Source organism: Tympanuchus pallidicinctus, unplaced genomic scaffold (genome assembly GCF_026119805.1).
Source record: "Tympanuchus pallidicinctus isolate F22 unplaced genomic scaffold, pur_lepc_1.0 scaffold1, whole genome shotgun sequence".
NCBI lineage: Eukaryota > Metazoa > Chordata > Aves > Galliformes > Phasianidae > Tympanuchus > Tympanuchus pallidicinctus.
Window position 1 is genome coordinate 106,178,143 of NW_026294618.1, and position 22,425 is coordinate 106,200,567.

Genomic DNA, 22,425 nt, shown 5'->3' on the forward strand with positions numbered 1-22,425 from the left:
AGTTATAACTGTAAACCAAGACATCACCTGTGGTGCATTAACACTGCAGGATCCTGTGGCTTGGCTGGGATGTGGAGTTGCCAGGAAGAGGTTAATGCAAGTCAGGAATTTGGAAGTAGATCCCCGCAGCTGCATCACCTTCCCCAGCAAGGGCAGAGAGTGCTGGTGCTACAGGAGAGCAGCTCTCATCGCTGCACATGGACTCCTTCTCACCTAGCTAAGGGGCAGCGTGGTGTTCATCAACACTGCTGGCACTCAGCGGTGCCTTTACCAGCTCCTGTGGTGTAACTGGGAAGTTGGGTCACAGCTCTAGGAGTGTGCCAGAGGTGCAAGATTTCCTGTGGTAATTACAGATTGAAATCCTGGGGGAGGGGCGTGAGCTACATTTGTGCTCCTGATAAACCTCCAGAGGAAGGCCGGCTCCCAGTGGAGCTCTGTACTGTGCCGTGCAATATGTTCTGATGTGTCAGGTTTTTTTAATGTCGCATTTCAGATAGGAAATACCATTTCTTGTCTGCAAGAGTCTCGTCCCCGTTTCCCTGCCTATGCCCAGGGAGGATCGGGAGCTACCACTGAGATGTGACTGGTGAGCTGAAGGACCAGGCCTCGGCTGGGGCGGTGAAATCTGCTCTGCTCAGGATCCTCCGGAGTTATGTGGGTGCCCTTTGAAAAGACACTTTCAACAGTTGCGTTCTTTGCTGCAAGATTTACGTGTTAGAGGATTTCACAGTCGCTTGCTAGCAGCGACCTGCATAGCTACAGGCGGCAATTGCTGAAGGATGTCCTACTTTGTCTACCAAATTGGTCACTGGCATTTCTTGTCATGGTAATTTTCCCTAAAGGGGAAAAGGAGGAAAGGCTTAATTTCAGATGAAATGTGTCTGGTTTACATGCTTTTTTCTCCCCTCTCAGACCTATTTGAATTGCAAATATGTTCTTGTTCCTGTGGCATATTTTGCTTGATTTTTCTGCTGTCTGCAACCCTTCCAAAATCTTCGTGTCACATCATAGTTCAGTCTTCTGTTTTCAGAGAACACAGAGGCACAAGCTGAACTGTTGGAAGGGCTGTCAGAAATGCAAAGGATTACATGACCTCGAATGCGTTTCTGTGTCAGCTGGGCCCTTACTCTTTCTGTCGTAAAGTAGTTCTGCAGACGTATTTGAATGCTGGACTCAGTTTGGGGGCATTTTAGCTATCTATGACTTAGAAGTTGGCTGAATAGTGGTCAAAGCCTCCTTTGTCTAGAAATGTTTCAAGCAGACACTTGTTTGGAAAAGGATATAAAAAGTGTTCTTGCCAACCAATGGAGTGTATAGTTTTGGGGTGTAACTTAGAGGAAATGACCGGGTGAGTGTTGTAATTAACATCTCCAGGTTCTCCATTGAGAGGCAAATCACTTGTTAGGAATTGTATTTTGTTCTTGTCACTTTCATGCCCTTCCATTGGATAGGGACTGCTGAAATCAGCACGGTCAGAAGTGAAAGCCATGTTTTAGTGGCCATCTTTGTTGCTGGTTAATTTTGTAACATGTAGACCATCTTATTTTGCTCCCACGCTTCTGTAACTTTGGCTCAGGCGACAGAAAGCAAGCTCACATGAAAGGATCTGGAATGGGGTCTGTGAAGGCTAAACTGAAAAACACCCAGGAAATAAAAACGTTTGAACACTTCACTCTCATTATTTTCCAGTCATGATATTAAAGCCAAAATAAACGTGAGATTTTTAGGAAAACTTTACAGAAAGTTCGTGCCAGAAGTTTTGTTTTAGGATGAATGTGGAGAAATCCAGTCTAAGATGTTAGTGCTGCCTGCTTTCCATTTTACAGGGTGTACAGGGCAGCATGGCAACTCCTAACTGCTAGATAAAGTGCTGCTGCGGCTCAAGGTTAGCTAAATGAGGGCTAAGGTGTTACTGTTAGAGACACACCGAGATTTGATAATATCCCAGGTTCTGAAGAGAATGGCTGTGTCCTCATTCTGAAAGTTCTGAATTCTTTATGGCGTCTTCAACATTTTGAGCAGTTTCTCCTTTTGGTTGTAGGTTTTATGCTTGTGAAGTTGTAGAGGGCAAATTTAAACAGCACACGGTAGAGTATTTCTGTTAATGCGGTCAGTAATGATAGAGTTGAAAAAGTAAATGTTTAAATTGGATTTGGCTCCTGACTGAAATAACTGTGAAAACTCACAGCTCGGAGCTGTTGCCTCAGGTTTGTGTGGTAGTCTCCTCAGTTTCTGATTGTTTACAATGTTAGTTTTTATCTGTTTGGATAAAGAACTTTGTTTTCAGCTGAACTCCAGCTCTGGAAAATAGTGGAAATTTTTGTATTATTTTTTTCTAAGTTGATTGCTGTGCACCTTTGTGGCTCTGATATTATGAAGTAAACAAAGCTTGTAAGCAGATATTGTCACACGTGACTGTCAGGTGATCTTTGAATACCACGGGGGCCACTGGTTGCCTTCTGGAATGGTAAGGTGATCTGTGGGCTGTAAGGCCCGGAGCTCTGCACATCTGGAGACACTGCGACTTGTTCTCGTGTGGGAACTGGCTTTTGTGTTGCTGCACTGGCTGCCTCCGCTATGCTGAGTGCCACGGAGAATCCTGATCTACCTTAGGCACGTTGTAGTCACACAGGAGTGTCCAAGTCCAAATATCTCTTTTGTCCAGGAGCCCCATTCAAATTGATTACACTTTTTGCCAGTGACTTCTGTGGAAAGAGAGGCGGTAAAGAAGAATGTAGGTGGTGGTGAAAGGGTCATAGAGAGCCGGACTGATAGGCTTTCATTCCTCAGCTCTTTCTCAAATCTGTGTTGTGATTTCCTCCTTTTTCTTCTTTTCTTTTCATCTTTGCTTTCTGTTGGATGCATGCTTTGACTGTGAAAATGGATGAAATGCTAGCTGAGCCAAGGAGAAATGCCGAAGAAAATCAAGTTGCAGCTTTGCAGCTGACAAAATCCGAGTTTCCTATTTCCTGCAGTAAGCTGCTCTTCTGCGATATCATAGTGCAGGACATCGGATTTGGGCAGGTATAAGTACTCCTCAAGCTCAGATTCTGTCTTTTCTGGGAGAAGTTGCTGTAATGTTATGAGGATGTTGGTTTGAGCTAATTCATTGAAAGAGTATTTGATTGCCAACAGCTCTGAAGGTCTTTCTGTTCCTGTTTCAGTAGAATGAAGAAGTATTAAGTATTAATAGTGGAGTATGGTAATGTTGGTTTTTCATTATGTGAAAACGAATTTTCTTTATTAGATGGACAGGTTTGGGAAAACTGCTAGGCCAAATTCTGAAAACAAGTCTCTCTTTAAAAGCTGCAGTGAAAGAGAGAATAAAAGAAATAAGGGTTTAGAACCTACTTTTCTCTTCCCACAGGAAAACAAATATGGGATTTCATTTGGAGGGTAGTGCTGGAGGTGGGCAGGTGGCAGGCTGCTTCCCATCCAGATGGAGGGACATAAAGACTCCAGAGATGGAAAGTTAGCTACTAGGTGTTAGCAAGCAGCTCCCCTCCCAGCGTGAAATGTGTTGGCTATTGCTGAGCAGAAGGTCATAGAGTCCTGGAATGGCTTGGGTTGGAAGGGACCTTAAGGATCATCTTGTTGCAGCCTCCTGTGTGGGAATGTCACTGGGGGGCAGGCTGCAGAAGGGATGGCCTGGCATGCAGGGTCCTGTGCTTCCCTGCAGCAGAGCAGGAGGGCTTTTCTCCTGATGTGGTTTTCAACATGGCATCCTGTTCCCATACTAAATGGAGCTGGATTAGCACCCAAGGAGTTCTGGCCTTAAGGTCCTCTGCAATACCCCGAGTGCGGTTACGGAGGGCATGCAAGGACAGTCCAACATTGCTGGTCACTCTTAAAAAAGCATAGAGCAGAATCCTTGAATTTCTTTCAGAGGAGAAAACACAAGCGGGACGGTGACCACTCATGCTTGTGACTTTGATGTGGAGCCTGAGGTCACGGTGGCCGGGAGAGCCCACATTAACACAAAGCCCTTGTGCACTTGCTGCTGGAACGCGGGTATCCCGGGCTGAGAGCCTCCTTTGTTGAAGGGGAACAACTGTAGCCAAACTAATATTAACCGCTCTCCCCGACCGAGCTGAATGCCCCACTGTTTCACTTAGAAAGAAGCTGAAAGAAAAAGGCCCTTCAGTTTTCGGGGAGAGCAGTGCAGCTGAACAGACGCGCATGGACAAATTGTGGCATAGTCTAGAGGCCATGTTCATGGCTTCTCAAAGGTCTTGTGAAAGGTCTGACATTAGCAAGCTGCCTTTTCATGAGATAGCTGGGAATGTAGATATAATGCCATGTTCAGTCAAGCTGGGTTTGTTCATAAACATTAGGAACTGGAAGTCTCGGAAGCATGGCCTGAGTTATGCGTACATGGTGAGTTGCTCACGGGTCAGTCCTCTATTTGATAAGTGCCCTGGTGGAATAGTCAGCCCTGCACAGCAAAACTGTATCGAGGTCAGGGAGGAAGGTCACAAATACGATTTCTCATTTGGAAGTTTTGTATATTTCCTGTGTAAGCAAACAGAAATAGTATGATCCCAGATGGCACTGCACAGAAATCACGTTTGTTGTTGCTTGCAGAAAGTGCCACTGCCTTGGTGATTGTGACAATGGCAAACATACTGGAGGGCTGCTTTGGGTTTGGGTGGCTGGCTTTTTTGTTAGGGATTTTCTCATGTCTGTTTTGGTTCTGTCAGAATGGAGTGTTTAGGTAGAATCCCTGGGGAATTAGGAGCAAAAGAGACGCTGAGCAGTGCGGTGCCAAGGTACAGCAATTAACTGCATTACCTCCGCACTCTGTTCACAAACAAGGGGTGCCCTCATGTCTGTGAGGATTCAGCAAAACAGTGAAACAGTGCCCTGTTGCGAAGAGATTAAGAGTCTGAACAAAAGAAATGCTGGCTGCCCAGATTTTGCTCAGTAAAAGCCCTCTGCTTTAAGAAAGATATCTAAATGTATCTCGAGGGCTTGGCAGGCATTCCAGAAATCTGCAGAGCCCGCTTCTCTGTTCTGAGCCCCACTGAGGGTAACGAAGCTGCTCCCTCGTTCTTAGATAACTCCTCTGTGGGTTCAGCTTCCAAGCTGGCATCGTCTGTTGGGTTCAGACTTCCTCTTCCCCTCACCAAAAAACACCAAGAGTCCAGTCCTCGCTGTTTGTTGTGCCCAAGCAGTGTTTCCACGTTTTTGAATATGATTTGTTTCCAGGAAAAACAGGAGAGTGATAATAGGGCTGTCTCATCCGCAGTCAGATAACTATAGTTTGTTTTGGGTAATTATTAATTCTGCATCTCGTTTAATATCTTTCCATGGTTATCTCCAGGGAAACTGACTTACTCTGGTAGTGCAACTGCCCTTTCTTCAGGGTGCGTTCCTCCTTTCAGCCTTTCCACTTCGCCTGGCAATATAATGAAAGTGACTGCTCTGAAATTGCGGATATGACTGTACTTTGACTGCATGAGTAATAGTCGTTATGGAGTGACAGTTCTGTACTGCTCTGAATGCACAAGGGAGGTGTCTAGAAACGGTGGTTTGGTCCTGAACTTCTGACCTCTGCCCTGTTCTTGTGCGCTGGGAAGCTAACCCTACCTTTAAGTGCTCAGCATCACAAGCAGATTAAAGAAAGAGAAGGCCAGGCCCAGAGTACTCAGCAAGTCTTAAGTTACATCGGTGAGGGATGGCTGATTGAGGCTCCAGTCTTGAGCTCAAAGTCTGAGGGAAGGGTATCAGTAAATATTTTATCCACAATGGTGGGGATCACATTTGCTTCCTTAGAGGTGAGTTGCACCCCTTCCTTCTTTGCATTCCCCACCAATTTCACTCACCTGACAGATGTGAGCTGTACTTTGTCCCCATGGTCTTACCTGGTGACAAGTGGTATTTTGCTCCCAGCACAAGAAAGCCATTGCAGAAAATTGGCAATACCTCTAGGCTATTCCCCAGCAGTGCCCCAGGTGACATCCTGGCCAGAGTCCCTTCCACGTGTGCGCTTGGTGACCCAGCAGCTTCTAACAGATGCTTGTGCAAGACATGGTTGGTTGTGGCTGTTGCTGCAGTCCTCATGCAGGCGATTCACAGCAGAAACTTGAGGCTGTGGCACATTTTGTTCCACAAATCCGTTGCTGCTCATGTATTATTGAATCCTCTTCTCTCTCCACGCCTCCTTTCCCTCCAAATAAACTAAATAAAATAAATAAAGATGCCTGATAGGATATATTATGAAGTCCCCACGGGCACGTGATGGGTGCCTTCCAGAGGGGTGGAGCACAGAGCTGTGCTGTGTTCTGGGCTGGTTGTGCTGCAAGGACCAGCACCTGCCTCTTGTAGCAGCACAAAGCAGCAGCCAAGAAGGGATTTTTCCTCTCTTTGTTTTGCCTGAGCGACTGAAATGTCACTGTGTGACTTCTGCAGCACCTGGTCACAGGCTGTCCTCCACCTCTTCTCCACTCTCCATGAGTGTTGCCCGTTGCAGTTGTTTCCTAGGGAGAGTTTTCAGCTGTACATGTGAGCTACCTAATGCCAGAGCACCTTCTTGGGTTTGGTGCCATGCACGTCAGCTCTCCAGTTTAGCACCTGTTGCCAAGTTTAAATACAATTCTGTGGCACCAGCTGCAGATCACTTTAGATTCAGATGTGTTCGTGGTGCTTTTTCTTGTGCATTTGAGTGAAGTTGAAGTGTGCTTGTACATTTGGAGATCTGGAAAACACTGTGCTGGTTTGGGAATGCACAAATAAGGTGCATGCAATCTGCATAAGATGCTGTTGATGCATTTTCACGTTCTGTAGTCCTTGTGTCTTGCTGGATTTCAGTGAGTTTCCTGCCTTTATATTAGTTGCATTATTTCACAACTGCCTGTGTATACCTGCATCTCTGTGCAGTTTGCCTATGAAGGTGCATAGGATTATTTTTGGGCCGCACAGCAGTGTATTTTTGGGGAGGAAGAGGCCAGACAGAAGAGCCCACTGCAGTGTGTTGAAGGCCATTTGGTCATTTGGGGTGTTTGGGTGCTTCTTCCATTGATGGCGCTGAGCTGATAATGTTTAGCAGTTAAATGGTGCTAAAAAATTAAAGGAAGTGAAGGGAAATTATTGGGAGATAACCTACACAGAAACTGCACCTTTGTACCCATGCAGAGCGTTTCAGTTTGCCTAGTCAGTGCATTGCACAATCCAGAACAACTCACCAGTCCACTGTAAGACTAGAAAAACAAGTGATGTTTCTGAACGAAGATGCATATTTAAGATGTTCAAAGTAAAATTTTGCTCAACTAATTCCTCCAAATTTGCGTCACTTTTTAGATCTCAGAGATCATCTAGAGTTTCAAACAGAGGGAGTTTTTGCATTTTCCTGCTGTTGCTTTGAAAGTTATTCTATGGGCAAATTATACGGTGCTTTATGTATCTTTTCCCCCTGCTCTCGCACGACTCCAAAGACTAACATGATTTTGCTTAAACATGCCCCATTGTTCCACCAAAGCAAATCAGTAAAGGACCTTTGGATCAGAATCAAACAAGCTGGCAGGAAAATTCTGAGGTGAGGAATTAAAATTTATGTGCAGCTTTGTACCTCAGAAGTCACAAGAAAGCAAGTATGGCACGAAAAGACAGATTCTTATTTTCTTAATTAACGTGTGGATTTGTTAAAGAAGAGCTTTAATATATAGAGTGGCTGACTGGAGTGTATGTTTGTGTTAAAGCTGAGGTTCCATTTTCTGGAGCTTTACAGGTGAAGGCACAAGTTCTGCTGTTCTCAAACAACAACCCCAGGACTCAGCAGGAGCTCTGCATGATGGGTTTGCAGATTAGAGCAAGAGAAGATTAGGGGTTTTTCCTCTAATGCTTCTTATTAGCAGTTTGTTTTAAATCTCATTAGATTTCATTCATTTTAAAAACTCCTTTCTTAGAAACAACTGCACGTTATAAATACCACTGGTTCCTTCAGTGGCACAGTAATTGTCGCTGTAATTTACCCTGTCTTTATGGGTGTCAGGCCTCCCGCTTTCCTTGTGGGGGTGCCTCTGGGATTTGAGCTTAGCTCTCCATGGAGCATGCTGAGCCATGGCCTGGCTTAGCTGTGCCACTGCTGCTTTCCTTCAGAGCCCGTCAGTGCAGCGCAGTGCGGCTGCCTCTGTGCTACAGCCTGCAATTACCAATAATAAATTGTTCTGTGACCATGGCAACTGGATGAACTGAGCACATTGTTCAGCAGGGCTATAAAATCAGCCTGTTAAACTGGAACTGTTATTAATCCCCGATCAACACGGTGGTTGTTTAAATACGTGTTCTTCCATTTAAAATATTTCTGCGATAATGAAAATTATAATTTAACAGCAACTAATTATAATGATAACATCTCTTAGCACTCAGATTTAATATTTTGAGAGGACTAAATGCATTCATCATAGATTTATTTATTTTCTATTCATGGTTTTCTGTCATTAAGGTGAAATTAGATTTAAACATGAAACCAACAAAGGTTTGGCTTTTCTTTCATCTATTCTGACTGCAGTGAGGTTTTAAAGGAGCACGGTGAAAACATAGCACAGCTTTGACATTTCACTCTATGTAATGTCTATGCCTGTGCCTCGGATGAAGGAAAAGACCCTGCAGCTCTCTGGAATTCCCTCAGTGGGACTGAATGGGAATGCTAGCTGTTTGTTTTCTGGCTTGTGTTTGTTTAAGCTTGCTAGAATTCACAGAATCGCAGAATTCCTTGGCTTGGAAAGGACATGAGGAGTTTTATTAAGTCCGACAAACCTCTTGAAAGCAGTGGCAGTTTGAGTGTTGCTCAGGGCCTTGCCCAGCAGGGGTGTGAATACCCCATGGCTGATGAGGCACGGTCACGGTGGGCCCCGTGCTGCTATCTGAACACCATCCTGGCCGAAGCCTCGGAGCTCGCCTTGCCTGCACACACTCAGCCTTGCAGCAGCAGCAGGTCAGCTGCCGTGCCTTGTGCACCCTGCGAGCTGCTGTCCCTGCTGCTCCTGGCTTTGCTCGGTAAGGGATGGGTGTCAGGATCCAGTTCCTCGTCTTCACATTGAGAGCCCTGCCCTTACTGACTCACCTCTGCGTAACAGTTATAATTTCGTATTTCCAAATTCCTAGATAAGGAGGATCCCAGCCTGCCCACATAGTTGTTTTGCAGAAACAGCAGGTTACTCTCATTCTTGTGAGAATTGTTGCATCAACCACAGCGAGGGTTAATCTTAAAAAAAAAACAAAGCACAACACTCCTTCATCCTAACTTCATTCCTCCTCCTCTAAACAAGTAGAATGCACTGGAAAAACACTTGCTGGGCTTGCTAGGGACAGGAGGAAATAGACGGTCTGTACTTAGTTGAGTGTCCATTGTCTTCTCTGTGTGTGCCAAGCCTTGCCCTCACCCTTGCTCCTAATGCTATTCAGCCAGTGAACTGGGCATGAATTAAAAATAACAGCAGTGCCCCCTTCCAGAAAAACCCTGGCACTTCCCTGCATTATGCTCTTAATGTTTTCTAAAGGAAACTGCAAAGACCCCACAAGACCATACGTGCTTGAAATAGTTCCGTGACCTCAGGCTGGTCATTGTTCTGTGGGAATTCCAGCGGCTTGGGGCAGCCAGTGCTTTTTCCATCCTCCTGAAGAAGAGAACTGTCTGCTATGCAAAGGGAGAAAATGCCAGCAAAACACATCAAATAAGGCATTTGTGTCCTTTTATTTTTAATACAAATAAAACTGAGGTATTTTTCATGCTGTATTCTAAAGGATCTCCATTCTGAGCTACATATTCGGCACTCCTGAGGCCACAAAGTTAATGTCTTTATTCCACTTTATTTTTGTTATTTTGCTGTAAAAGCATTATTAATGCACTTATCCAAATACAGCGTGAAGATGAGGTACTGGTCTATCTAATGCTAAAGGGGCAGTTCGCTGATTTATGCCAACACAGGCAGAGCTGAGCATGTATTCTCTCCAAATCTACTTAAATACATCAATTTGGTTGTCAGAATTAAAAATAATTTAAAAAAATCAGCTGAGTTTAATCTGCTAAACCCAGATGACTTTGGCTTGCTTGGCTTTGGGAGCCCTCACAGCACCTTTTTGCAGATGGACACAATCGTTCTTCTACATGACTCAGAAGCTGGCTTTTGGAAGGGTTATTTCTGTACTGCTGACACCAAAATGCCATAAACCCTGTGTAAAAATAAAGACAATGGGGGGAGCTGCCCTTCCAGCCCCGTAATGCCTGGCTGGCTCCCGGACATTGTTCTGTGCATCGCTTCATTGTTCCAGGGAGGGTTAGTGACATCAAAGAGAAAACTGCAGAATTTTTGTTTCACATGCTGCATTATGTAGCTTTCCCTTTTTTCTTTTTCAGAGCATTTTCAGCAGTGAAAGTAGTCACATGCTGGCTGTAATGTTTAATAGAGAAGGGTAGATATTTAATAGGATTTAGAAGCTGGCTGGTGCTTCCTAGTGAAAGAGAATGGCGTGTTGTGCACAGCCCTCCCCTGTGACCAATGATCTCCATGTGGAAGGGCTGGGAATGCAGCAAGGATTTTGCTCCCAACAAAAATCACCAGCTAAACACGGTACAAACAGAATCACCTCTTTGCTTTGTCATGTTTCACATTCGCATTCAGGTTCTTGTCTAAGTCATGTTCGAGCATGTAGAACTTGGCATAGTCTCACCATTTTTAACTGGGAACTTACACCGAAGACTACTTTGCGCCATAAATAACCATAGCAAACACAGGCTACTTCCAGCAGCAGCAGCATCATTCCTCTGTGTTAAACAATCTGACGAAAACCAAAGGAGATGCTGTTCTAACGCTCACCTGGCTCTTTCTGAGCACCAGCCCCACGTGTGGCACAGCCATGCTGCCTGCACAGGACGCAGGCTTATTTCCTGCAGGTCTCGCTCTGCGCTGTTGCTTGCCTCTGCATGCTTGTGTTGTTACCAACCTCTATTTCCTACATTCATTTCCCTTCTTTCCATTTTCATCCTATCCTGCCTTCGGTCCTAACCCACGATCTGCAGCTGGAGGGAACCATCATCCACTGTTCAGTTCTGTTGCCTTACTGCTGCAGGGGAAATGGCCATTGGGCATTCAAATCTTGTGAGAAGCTCATTTTGTTCCCATTCCTCTAAGAAATTAGTAGCCCTCCTCCTGGCCAGGCAATCCTTTTTCCTTCCATCATTTTCTTTCTTGCAGATCTATTCCCATATATTTTATTGCAGACTCTATGTCTAACCAATACCTGACTGCAGTTCTTAGGTGTTGTTCTCTGTAGGCTTCTGGCCTCATCCACCGGCGCAGCACTTAGGTGACAGAGTGAAAAGGCCATCATTCTGGGAGTGTTTCTCCAGGCAGATGTTTCTCTCCTTAGCTGCACCAGTACAGGCACACAGAGGTGTTTTTTTCCCCCTCAGTATCATATTTAGCACTGCAGCAGCTCAGCAACCTGCAGAGCCCTGCAGCCAGGCCCTGCCACCCTGCTGAGCTGTGGGGTGCCTAGAAAGGGCAGCCTGAGAATCCCTGGCCCTCCTCTGTCTTGCACAGATATGCGAGGGATGGGAGCTGCCAATGTTGCTCTGTTCCCACAGCACTGCTGGTGGGTAAAAACCTCCAGGCTGGGATTTGTGAGACTGGTGGCTGCTGAACTCCATATCCTCACATCTTTGAGAAAACACACAGCAATATCCTGCACCCTGAAAGCCTACAGTAATGGCAACATTGTCCTGTGAAAGAAAGCTCTGTTTTTCTCTCTGCACAGTTAGCCGAGGTTACGATCTGAGGAATTCAGGGAAGCTGTGGATATTGAATATCAGCAGAAGTGGAGTGCCTGGAGCAACTCTCATCTGATCTCTGAGTCAGTATGTGTTTAGCAGTGCTTCATGTAGGGTGCACGCTGGCTGCGTTTGTTGCTGTAGTGAAAAAATAATAAGCCAGAAAAATGACTTCCAGCATGGAAAGAAAAAAGATTTAAACCTGCAGGAGGTCAAGCATTTGCAGTTAAGAATTAAAATTGATGCTTACTCTGCCTTGCTCAAGGTGTGACAGGGGCCCGCACACACCGGTCCTGCACAGATCATGTGGGGCTCAGTGGGGACGATTTGTGGTGCCTCCAAACCCTGGGCTTGGCCAGGGCAGCAAGCACTCAGGACTGTCCTCGGCACTCGCTCTTGCTTTCGGCTTCCCTTTTATGCACTCATTTCTCTATTTATTCAGCTCATTTCAGAGCACTCCACTGCTTATCAGATGTGGTGCAGAGGCGTTTTCAGTGCAGGTGCTGGCAGGAGCTTTTGCACTCTGAAAGCTGTTTTACCTGTGCTGGGCTGGCAGCGGTGAGCACCAAACATAGTTGCCATTCAGTTCTAAACAGATTCAAGGTCAGAGTGTTGAAAATGTGGTTTGACTGGTATGGAAGGGAGCAAAGTGTCTGGAGGCTGTTTGTAGCAAACAGGCGGCCGCACAGGTAACCCTTGCCACGAGAGCGGTTGGTGGTGGTGTCAAGAAAGGGCTGGGGCTGATAGCGCTTTCTGGCATGCAGGAGCAGCCTGTCCTTCTCTCAGCTGTTGGAGCTATGCATTTGGCGAGGCATTTAGTACAGGTTCTCCATTATTCTGGCCCAGACCGTTTTGTTAACTCAGCATGTGGAACATAGAGGAGATGGAGCCCATGGCCTGCTCTCACTGCAGTGACTCGGGTGGGTCAGTCAAAGCTGACTACATTTGGGTCAAGTGTTTTCCTCACTGAATTAGTAGAGGCAGAAATGGTGGAAAAGGAGCTTGGATGCCTGCTTGACATCCTGGCCTGGGCTGGCGTATGTGGATTTTGGGGAACAAACTCTAGCTTATTTACTGAAGTTCTAAACAAAGTAGGTCCTTGATTTATCTCAGTCACAGAGCTGGAGCTTGCAAGCTGCCATGTGCTAGCGGTATTGTCAGGAGGGTTTCCGCATAAAGGAAATTTCCTTCCTAGTGTTGCTTCAAGATAAGTTGGATTCTCTATTATCAATACTGCTGTTAGAGCCCCTTCCGTTTTCCTGCTGCGCATGTTTTGCATGTCGTATGTTTCTCTTTACCCTTGGGAAACAAATGTTTTCACAAGCTGTAGGCCGCTTGGAGCCCCACCCGTATCCTCTAGTTTTAATTAATCTTCAAAACCTAAACATGTGGTTTGGAAGAAATGAAGGACATCTGTCAAAACGGTCACAGGAGGTGCACAAATAGTGCTTCAGAGCCCATCCCTGGTATCGTCGCTCATGGGTGCACCTGGCTCCTGGGGTGCATGCAGGTTTTTGTATAGCACTGTGTGTTGAAATAGCTGTAGTTGTGTTCTGTGTCAGAGCTGCACCAGCATCTGCACGTGCTATGACCTGAAATTACACAGCAGGAAAATGCAGTTGATGGGTCTGAAAGGGCTGGCGAAAGCATTGCAAAAACTTGCAGTCGTTGTGAAATACTGTGTGGAAGAAACGCCATGTAGAAATAACCAGGAGGGGTTCAAACACGACCAGCCTCAGTCAGACGGTTTTTGAAACACGCTGCCTGTTCCCGCATCGTGGAAGCATCGGTGGGGAGGGCCTGGGCCCAGCACATGACCCAGCAGCCAACTGAGCTGCTCAGGCACACGAGGAGAGGCAGCAGCAGGCTCAGCTTGTGGAGACAGTGCTGGAATGGCTGAAGCTGTTGTCTCTGAGGAGACTTGGAGGTTATTTCTGTCTGCAGCGCGAACAGGGAGCAGGCTGCTCTGCAGAGGGTGGGTGGGGATGAGGTGTGAGGAGACCAGAGCGAGGGTGGGGAGCAGAGGGGCCAGAAAAACCAACCGAACCCGTGAACTTCTGCTGTAAACAGGAACAGGAGGCCCACAGAAAGAGACACAGAGGAAACGGGAAGGTAAAAGGGGAGAGGCAGCAGCTGTATGTGAGCTAGGCTAAAGGAAACACGCGTAGTGGTGCCGAGCTACCGAGGCATTGAGGCCCCCCAGCTGTACAGGGAGTGTTCCCACCCTCTCCCGCACCAAGAAGTTGGTTTGCTTAAGGATGCTCAGGCAGCACGTATGGAAAGGAGTCACACTCCTGAACTTTCTCAGGCTTTTACCGCTGAGTCCGTGCTGCCTGGAGATTGCGTGGCCATGTCCCCCCATAGGGCTGCGAAGTCATGCTGGGTGAGGAGGTTTTGTGGAGAGCCATGGGGCCCCTGGGCCACATTGGCGCCATTCATGGGGGGACTGTCCTCCCCCGCTGCAAGCACCACCCTCGCTCTGCTTCTCTGTTGCCTTCTTTTGACTCCTTTGACAACAACAGAAGATCCTATGTTGCTGCCAATTAATGGAACGGCACCAAGGTTTTCACAACCTGATACGGCATGTCAGTGTTTCCTACGTTGTGTCCTTTCTGTTTGAAATTAGGCTTTGATCCTTCATCTTTTTATTAAAAACACATGGATGTTCTTCCCATTGCTTTTCTTGTAATCTAAAGTGAGGAGGATTGTTGGTAGCCATAGCTTTTGACCAAGAATTTTTTTTTTTAATGGATAGCTTCATAGTGATATCTGATAGCTTTCTTGTTTATCTAATATTTTCTGTGTCCAACTTTATCTTTAGGACACTGTCTGCCCATTTTTTTCTTCAAGATGAACGCAACCATAGGGAACTCTGAATATGTTATGATTGTGCAGTGATTAAATAAACTTGCTGAGCTGTTCTGGGGCTTGCTTAATCCACTGGAGCTGGTAAAGGGACATGGTAATTTCTATTGGGATTTTCTTTTAAAGGCGCCAACCATTACAAGGTTTTTAGTTCTATGACTCGTTCATTTCAAGAAATATTGCAACTGAAAGCTTTGGTAGACAAACACTTATGTGGATACAATATTCCCAGGAATGTGCTATAAACACAGAAAGAAAGAATGTATTTAGGGTTAGTAGATACTGTATTTAAATCACTGCTGGATAGATGACCGTTTCCACTGGTCAGAAGTGCTGTTTTTTTTTCCTTTGGTCCAAGATTGAGCTAGCTGAGCTGTTACACCGCTGGTGTGAATTGCAGTGTGGTTAGAAGATGCTGCAGCTTTTATTTTAGTTTCCTAATGTATAGCTGGGTAAGAGCTGTTATGTGTGGAACAGTTTCAGTGCATTAGCTTTGGGTCACTTCCTACCACATGGCCAAGTAGCAAGAGTAAACTCAGAAATGCAAGGGAGGAAGTGAAATCTTGGGGTGGGGTTTGTATAAACCACAGGTGAAGCTCTGATCTGCTCTCAGATCCCTCCTTGCCACTGTTCTACTACATTACTTCTTTCCTTACTGTTCTTTTTCCTTGGGCTCATTTCCCAGCTTTCTGTCCTCTTCAGCCTCAGCTGATGCCTTGGTCATCAGGCTTTTGTTGCTTCCCTGCAGTCCCATGAGTGGGATGTTGTAGCTGGTAAGGCACAAGCTGGGGTAAAGCCCTGTGCTTTGGCCTCAACAGCCCCACACAGTGCTGCAGCCTTGGGGCAAGGCTTCCCTTCCTTGGCTGGGAAGCTGCACAGAGGTAAAGGCTGTGGGGCTGTTAACTTTGTGCCCAGGTGGCCAAGAAGGCCAGCGGCACCCCGGCGTGTGTCAGCAGCAGGAGGTGAGCGGCCCTCCGCACTGCCGCTGGTGAGGCCGCACCTCCAGTGCTGCGCTCAGCGCTGGGCCCTCACTGCAGGAAAGACACCGAGGGCTGCAGCGTGTCCAGAGAAGGGCAGCGGGGCTGTGAGGGGTCTGGAGCACCAGTGTGATGGGGAGCGGCTGAGGAACCGGGGCTGTTTGGTCTGGAGAAGAGGAGGCTCAGGGCAGACCTATGGATCTGCAACCACCCGAAAGGAGGCTGTGTGAGGCGGGGTCGGCCTCTGCTGGCAGGGAACGGCCATAGGACGAGAGGGGATGGCCTCATGTTGTGCCAGGGGAGGTTCGGGTTGGCTGCTAGGAACAATTCCTTCTGCAGAAGTGATTCTGCACTGACACAGCTGCCCAGGGAGCGCTGGGGTCACCTGGAGGAGTCCCAGAACCGTGGGATGTGGCACTGAGGGACGTGGGCAGTGGATGTGGTAGGGGCGGGTTGGTGGTTGGACTGGATGATCTTTTTCCACCTTTATGATTCTATGATCATGCCCCCCCACTCTGTAGAAGCACATTGCAGCAGGTGGGCTCGTGCTGTCCTATGAAAGAGGGCATCCACTGGAACTCTGTGCAGTCAGACATAGACTTTGCATTCCTCTGCACTGTCATTGGCATTTTCTGTGTTTGCAGCTGCACACTCGGAGTTGACAGGTTGGACATGTTACATTTTTGTTTAAGATTTATCAGTCTGTATGTCCTGTTTCTGAATGCATCAACACCATTAAAGAGACCTGAGGAGGTTTAGATGCTCAGCTGCTTGGAAATGCCAACTGCTTTCATTTGTAGGTCTAATTATGGACTTAGGATTCCAAGTTTGAGCACCTGTGTTTTGATAAATATGGTCTGTAGTAGTTCCCAGCTCAATGAAATGACTTTCTGCTAACAAGGAAAGGCTTCATCCAAAGCCCTTGGCAAAAGAATTTAACCACAAAGATGTCTAAAATTTTCTGTCTGAGAGTTCTCAGCTTGGCAGATAGCTGTTCAGGAGTTTCTGAATTAATGTGTACTGTAGTGAACCTGTGCATTAAGACAGCTCTCACATGCAGTGTTTTCATGTATGAGCAGTTGTGAAAGACTCTGGGAAGAGAATGTGGAAAGAGGCCATTTTTCCATGGTTAAAATAAATGCAAGTCTACCTCAAACATGCAGTTATGGAAGAGTTCATCATGATGTTGTGTAAATACATGCTGAATCTGCAACCAAATACTGTAATGGGGAAAGGAGAAGTAAATGAGAAGTTTGTTCTCTGCTTTTTTATACCTGTGCTAATCCAAAGAGACCTTTGCTGTTTCAAGGGATCTGTTGTGGATTTGACTTGTATTTGAGAGCAGAAGTTGCCCTGTTCTTCCTGTGGTGGATGGTAACTCTTGAGCTAACTACTGGGCACTTCGATCAGTCCGAAGTGGCTTTTAGATCACAGCTCTATGGCTGACCTCTTCACACCTTGAGAAAGCTGCTTACATGAGCAGCATGCAAGTCTGCAATCTATACTCCAGATTTATTCCATAGATAGTAACTCAGTAAAATCCCCAGTGATGACAGGGAATGTGATAAAAAAGGGAAAAAGGTGGATTTCTGATGAGAAGTCACATTTTCAGCAACGACTTGGCAAAGAGACCTGAAAGACAGGATGTGTCTGAGCATCACATTCTCATCTGGGTACATGAACTGTGATTTATTTTGAGTAACACTGCGTTGTTTCCCTAACAGATGAACGTGAGGCAGTTCAGAAGAAGACTTTCACCAAGTGGGTTAATTCCCACTTGGCACGTGTGTCATGCAGAATTACAGACCTGTACACCGACCTTCGCGATGGAAGGATGCTCATCAAACTCCTGGAAGTTCTTTCAGGAGAGAGACTTGTAAGTGTTTGCTTATTAATATTCATTGTGGTTTTCTTCTTCATTTGTTTTGGTGAATGCTTGACCCAACTGAATATTGAAGGTTCAGCACTGCAAGAGTCTTATGTATTAAATGAGGTAAAAAAGGTTTATTATTTCAGGAACAGCTGGATCCAGACACCATTAAAATATCTTCCTACTGGTTTAGGTAAAAACCAAAGGAAATCTTATTTGAATGCTTCTTGCAGGTGAGAGACTGAGCATTTGTGCAGCATGCTGCCTGCTCCTGGGTCTGACAGAGGCAGGCCAATAAACAGTCCTGGTGAAATGCCAGCCCAAGGCCTGGGTTATCCCTTCTCCACTCCCTAGAGTGTGCTGCAGGGGAGTGAATGACAGCAGGTTGGAGAGGGACAGCTACATGCTGGGAATCATTACAGTGCTTTCACTGTGCTATCATCCATCACATCCCACTACTCAGTAATGCTCCTGGGTGTACTTGAGTTTATTGCAGTAGATAAGGCTTGGAATTTTTTTTGTTATTGTTGTCAGAGAAATACCTAAAACATATTTAATAAATAAATTCCTTGGAAAAGAAAGAAAATCCCTTTGATATCAGGTTGTGGTGGTAAGTAAAGCTCTCTAGAGAAAAAAGCTGCTGCATGACAGGAAAACTGGGTGTGATGAAATGGCTGAAGAGTATAACTTTTTCATTCAGTTCCTTAAAATGATGGCTGTGCTCTTAACTATCTAAATTAAAGCAATCTTTTCAAAGAAATACGGGTCTTTAGCTAAGACCTAAGGCTATGTGAGGTTGCAGCTGTGTAATCGCTTGTCATGGAGCAGTCCTATTAATGAAAGCTCCATGGGCTAAAACCCTGGGTAATGAATTGAACATATGGCCTACAATGTAGCATCTGTATAGTGAGGCAAGAAAGGGAGATTTCCAAATGCATCTGTGAGGTTAGAAGGAATCTCTGGCATGCAGGACAGTATCCTGTCCCAGCATTGTGTGGGTTGTGGTAAACAATCTCAGTGCTCTGCTATATTTTGCTCGAGATGCGTTTCTCTCTGTGTCAAATAATTAACTTTGGTGAGGTGTTAGGTTTGTCATGTCACTGCAGGGAGCACCAAGATCAGGTTTTATTTGTACAACATGCTCCCATTATTTGAAGATCCTGGCAGCATTCTGGCACCCCTGTTTAGATCTCTCTATCTACCTGCCAAGATTTGACTTTCAGTGTCAGTTAGCAGCAGTGAAGCTCAGAGCAGCCGTGTGACTCGTGCTGCATGATTCATTTACATTTTTTACTCCAGGTTTCAAAAATGCAAACAAGGCTTATGCAAGCTGGGTGGGAAGTGTGCAGGAGTCACCCAATGAGACTGCTGGATCTGAGTTCACATCATCCTCAGCATATTGCATTGGCAGCTGTCTGCACTACCACGAATTCCTATTTATTGTAGCTTCGTTATCTCAGGATGGAGGACAGCAGTCTCTGTTTGAACAGTGCATTCCACCACACCTTTCTCTGCAAACAAGAGTACAGATAACGCAATGCACTAAACTTTGAGACCATTACACACAGCACAGAAATTCCAGTAGGATTGGCACATAGCATACACCTGCTGATGTTCTCCAGCCTGTTGGAATTTGTTGTGCCTGTCACTGGTTAAGTTCTGACATTGCCGTGCCACCCAAGCAGAAATGTGAAGGCAGTATCTTATGCAGAAAACTTCGAATCAAGACAAGAAATATCAAATTTTAAGGAAGCAATGAACAATCCCAGTAACTCATCTAGATCGTTATTTTAATATGATGTGTTTACTGATGCACTGGAACAGGAATTTTATGCACATGTTTGAATCCAGGATTCTGGGGCTGGAGCCCATGGTGCAGAGCTGCTGTGCCATGCCTTCTGGGACACAGCCTTTCCCTCACCCCCACCTGCCCTCCCCTGGCACAGCTCCATGCCGTTCCCTTGGGCCCTGTTGCTGTCACAGAGAGCAGAGCTCAGCACTGCCCTGTGCTCCCTGTGAGAGCTGCAGCCCCCACCAGGCCTCCCCTCAGCTCCTCTGCTCTGTGCTGAGCAAACACAGGACCTTCAGTGCTCCTCATACAACTTCCCCTCTGGACCCTTCTCCCGTGCTCCATAGCCTTCCTCTGGATGCTCTCTGATGGCTTTATGTCCATTTTGAGCTGCGGCCCCAGAGCACAGGCAGTGCTGGCAGTGAGGCTGTGCAGCACAGGCCTGGTGCCCCCAGGGTACGGTTGGCCCTTCTGGCTCCAGGGCACACTGCTGGCTCAGGTTCAACTTGTTGCCAGCCAGAACCCCCAGATCCCTTTCCACGGGGCTTCTCCCCAGCCCCTCGTTCCCCAGTCTGTGTGTATAGCCAGGTTTGCCTTGTCCCAGGTATACGATCTGGCACTTGCTCCTGTTAAATTTCATATTGTTAGAAGTGAGCATGAGTTACAGTGGCTCATGGGGGCACTCCAGTGTGGCAGCAGGTACAGTGTGGGCCAAGCTGCTGCTGAGTGCAGCCACACTTCCCCATGCCTGGTGCTCCTGCTGCTCCCTCAGCTCCCTCTCCCCAGTGCAACCTGCAGGAGTCCATTAAACGTGATTTGGTGGTGCCAGCAGGTGAATGGATCCAGCATCATCTCCACTGAGAGCCTCCTCTGAGGGACTGTTGCACCCAAAAGCAGTATTGGGTTCATGGAACTGCTCCCTTCCTTGACCTGAGATCTGACTTTCTCTACTCTGTTCTCCAGCCTCTGGAAGAGATGGGTGCCAACTGAAAGTTGATGGTTGCTCTGGAGTTTGCTTGTCCAGAGCAGCACCTTGCTAGCGAGCATTTCTTGTGATGTGCTGCTACTTCAGCTGCTGTTTCTAGGGGACATAATTTAGCTCTGGCTGAAACGCTTCCCCTTGAATGCAGTCTGAAAGGAGGATTTTGCCTGAACTGTTTCCACAGCCAGTTAACTACATTCATTGCAGAAAACAAAGAAATTGTGTCAGTTAGTAGTTTGTCTTTTATCTCTGGCCACTTCTCAGTGAACATGGAACAAGCTATTCATCTGTAACCCTATCTGCAGAACAAATTTGCTTCAATTTTCTTCAGTTTTACAGCTGATTTTTGCACGCTGCTTGCACACTCATGGCTTTTTTCATTTGCACCGGGCCTTCATAAAATGGTGTTACTTTGGTGTGGCAGTTCCTCCCAAATGGAGTCATTTGGAATAAACTTTGAATGTTAGTTTCACACTGCTTATCTACTTGAGCTGACAAAAAAATCACTTTTCTTTCTGAGGGTGTTTTATTGACTAGCAACCATCCAAACTGGAGTTGACTTTTCAGAGATCTGCATCTGTATTTACAGATCCTCTCTGGAGTGTTTGTTACCTGTCAGCTGTTGGTTAGTTGCGTATCTTTGTAGAACTGTCCTTTTCAGTATGGAAGAGCTTGTACTGGAGAAAAGAGCAGCTTAGGAAAATGTAATCAATGTGGTGTGAACTTAAAAAAACAAACAAATCTTCCAGGTAGCGAGCAAGTTGCTGAAGCGCCTAGGTGGAAAACATGAAGGAAGGAAGCAAGTAAAAACATTTCAGAAACAAAATGAAATTGGTTGCCCAGTGTATGTGGCAGAGGTGTGGGATGTTAGCAGTCCCAGGTTAGCAGATTTGACATGTGCTGCCATTATCCTTGAGATGTACACTGGTGATCAAATATGCAAGACAAGTGCATGCAGTGTTGGTGGCCGGCAGTGGGCTTCGTGGACGACTCAGCTTATTGGACTGAAGTTACCATGCTTTTTGTTTTTTTTAATGAACAGTAATACATGCTTTTCTTCTCCTTTGTACCTTCTAGCCCAAACCAACTAAAGGAAGGATGCGCATCCATTGCTTGGAGAATGTTGATAAAGCCCTGCAGTTCCTGAAAGAGCAACGAGTGCACCTGGAAAACATGGGATCTCATGATATTGTGGATGGGAATCACAGACTGACACTTGGCCTTATTTGGACTATTATCTTGAGATTCCAGGTGAGGATGCATGCATTACATGCATACTTGTACACGTTTTCCATACTTACTTGTCGTCGGTTTTATCTTGCTTTTTAAGATTGGAGCATCCCTAAACCCTTCAACATGATAGGAGGTAAAGGTGCTTGGCATCTGATGAGGCATGCTCCAGAGCTGAGGGGAGAGAGTGTAACTTCAAGATCTTCTGTGGCAATCAGTGAGAATTAGGTCAGAGGTTTCCTGTGCAGAGGGTTATACTTCTTTATTTTTTAACTTCTAACAAATATGAAGCTCCTGTCACAGCTATATAGAATCATAGAATGATTTGGGTTGGAAAAGACCTTTAAGACCATGTAGTTCCAACCCCCTGCTACATGCAGGGACACCTCTCTCTAGACTGCAGTCCCATCCAGCCTGGCCTTGAATGCATCCAGGAAGGGGACATTCACAGCGTCACTGGGCAGCCTGTTCAGTGTCTCACCACCATCACAGTAAAGAATTTCTTCCTAATATCTGGTCTAAATCTGCCCCATTCCAGTGTAAAACCATTTCCTCTCATCCTGCCACTACTTGCCCTTATAGAAAGTCTCTCTTAGTTTCCTGTAGACCCCCTTCAGGTACTGGCTCTGTAAGGTCTCCTCTTTCTCTTCTCCAGGCTGGAGAGCCCCAAGGAGGTGCTCCAGCCCTCTGGTCATCTTTGTGGCTCTCCTCTGGACCTGCTCCAACAGTTCCATGTCTTTCTTGCACTGGGGCTCCAGAACTGGACGCAGTGCTCCAGGTGGGGTCTCAGGAGAGCAGAGCAGAGGGGCAGAATCACCTCCCTCGACCTGCTGGTCACGGTTTTCTTGATGCATCCAGGATATACACACATATATATTATTGAGGAGGAAATGCCACTCTCCTCTCTTGTGGTGATTGTCATTAACTCGTCTGACTTTGCAC

At 46.2% G+C, this 22,425-nt stretch overlaps 1 protein-coding gene across 3 annotated transcripts in view; it reads left to right on the forward strand.

The window, feature by feature from the left end:
* The window catches only part of SPTBN1 (spectrin beta, non-erythrocytic 1), a 121,855-nt gene that overhangs the window by 51,337 nt on the left and 48,093 nt on the right, over positions 1-22,425 (forward strand). For all 3 annotated transcript variants that reach the window (XM_052679858.1, XM_052679849.1, XM_052679867.1), the window contains 2 exons: positions 17,337-17,488; positions 21,331-21,504. In XM_052679858.1, the coding sequence (XP_052535818.1) occupies positions 17,337-17,488; positions 21,331-21,504 (326 nt within the window). The remainder of the gene's footprint in view (positions 1-17,336; positions 17,489-21,330; positions 21,505-22,425) is intronic.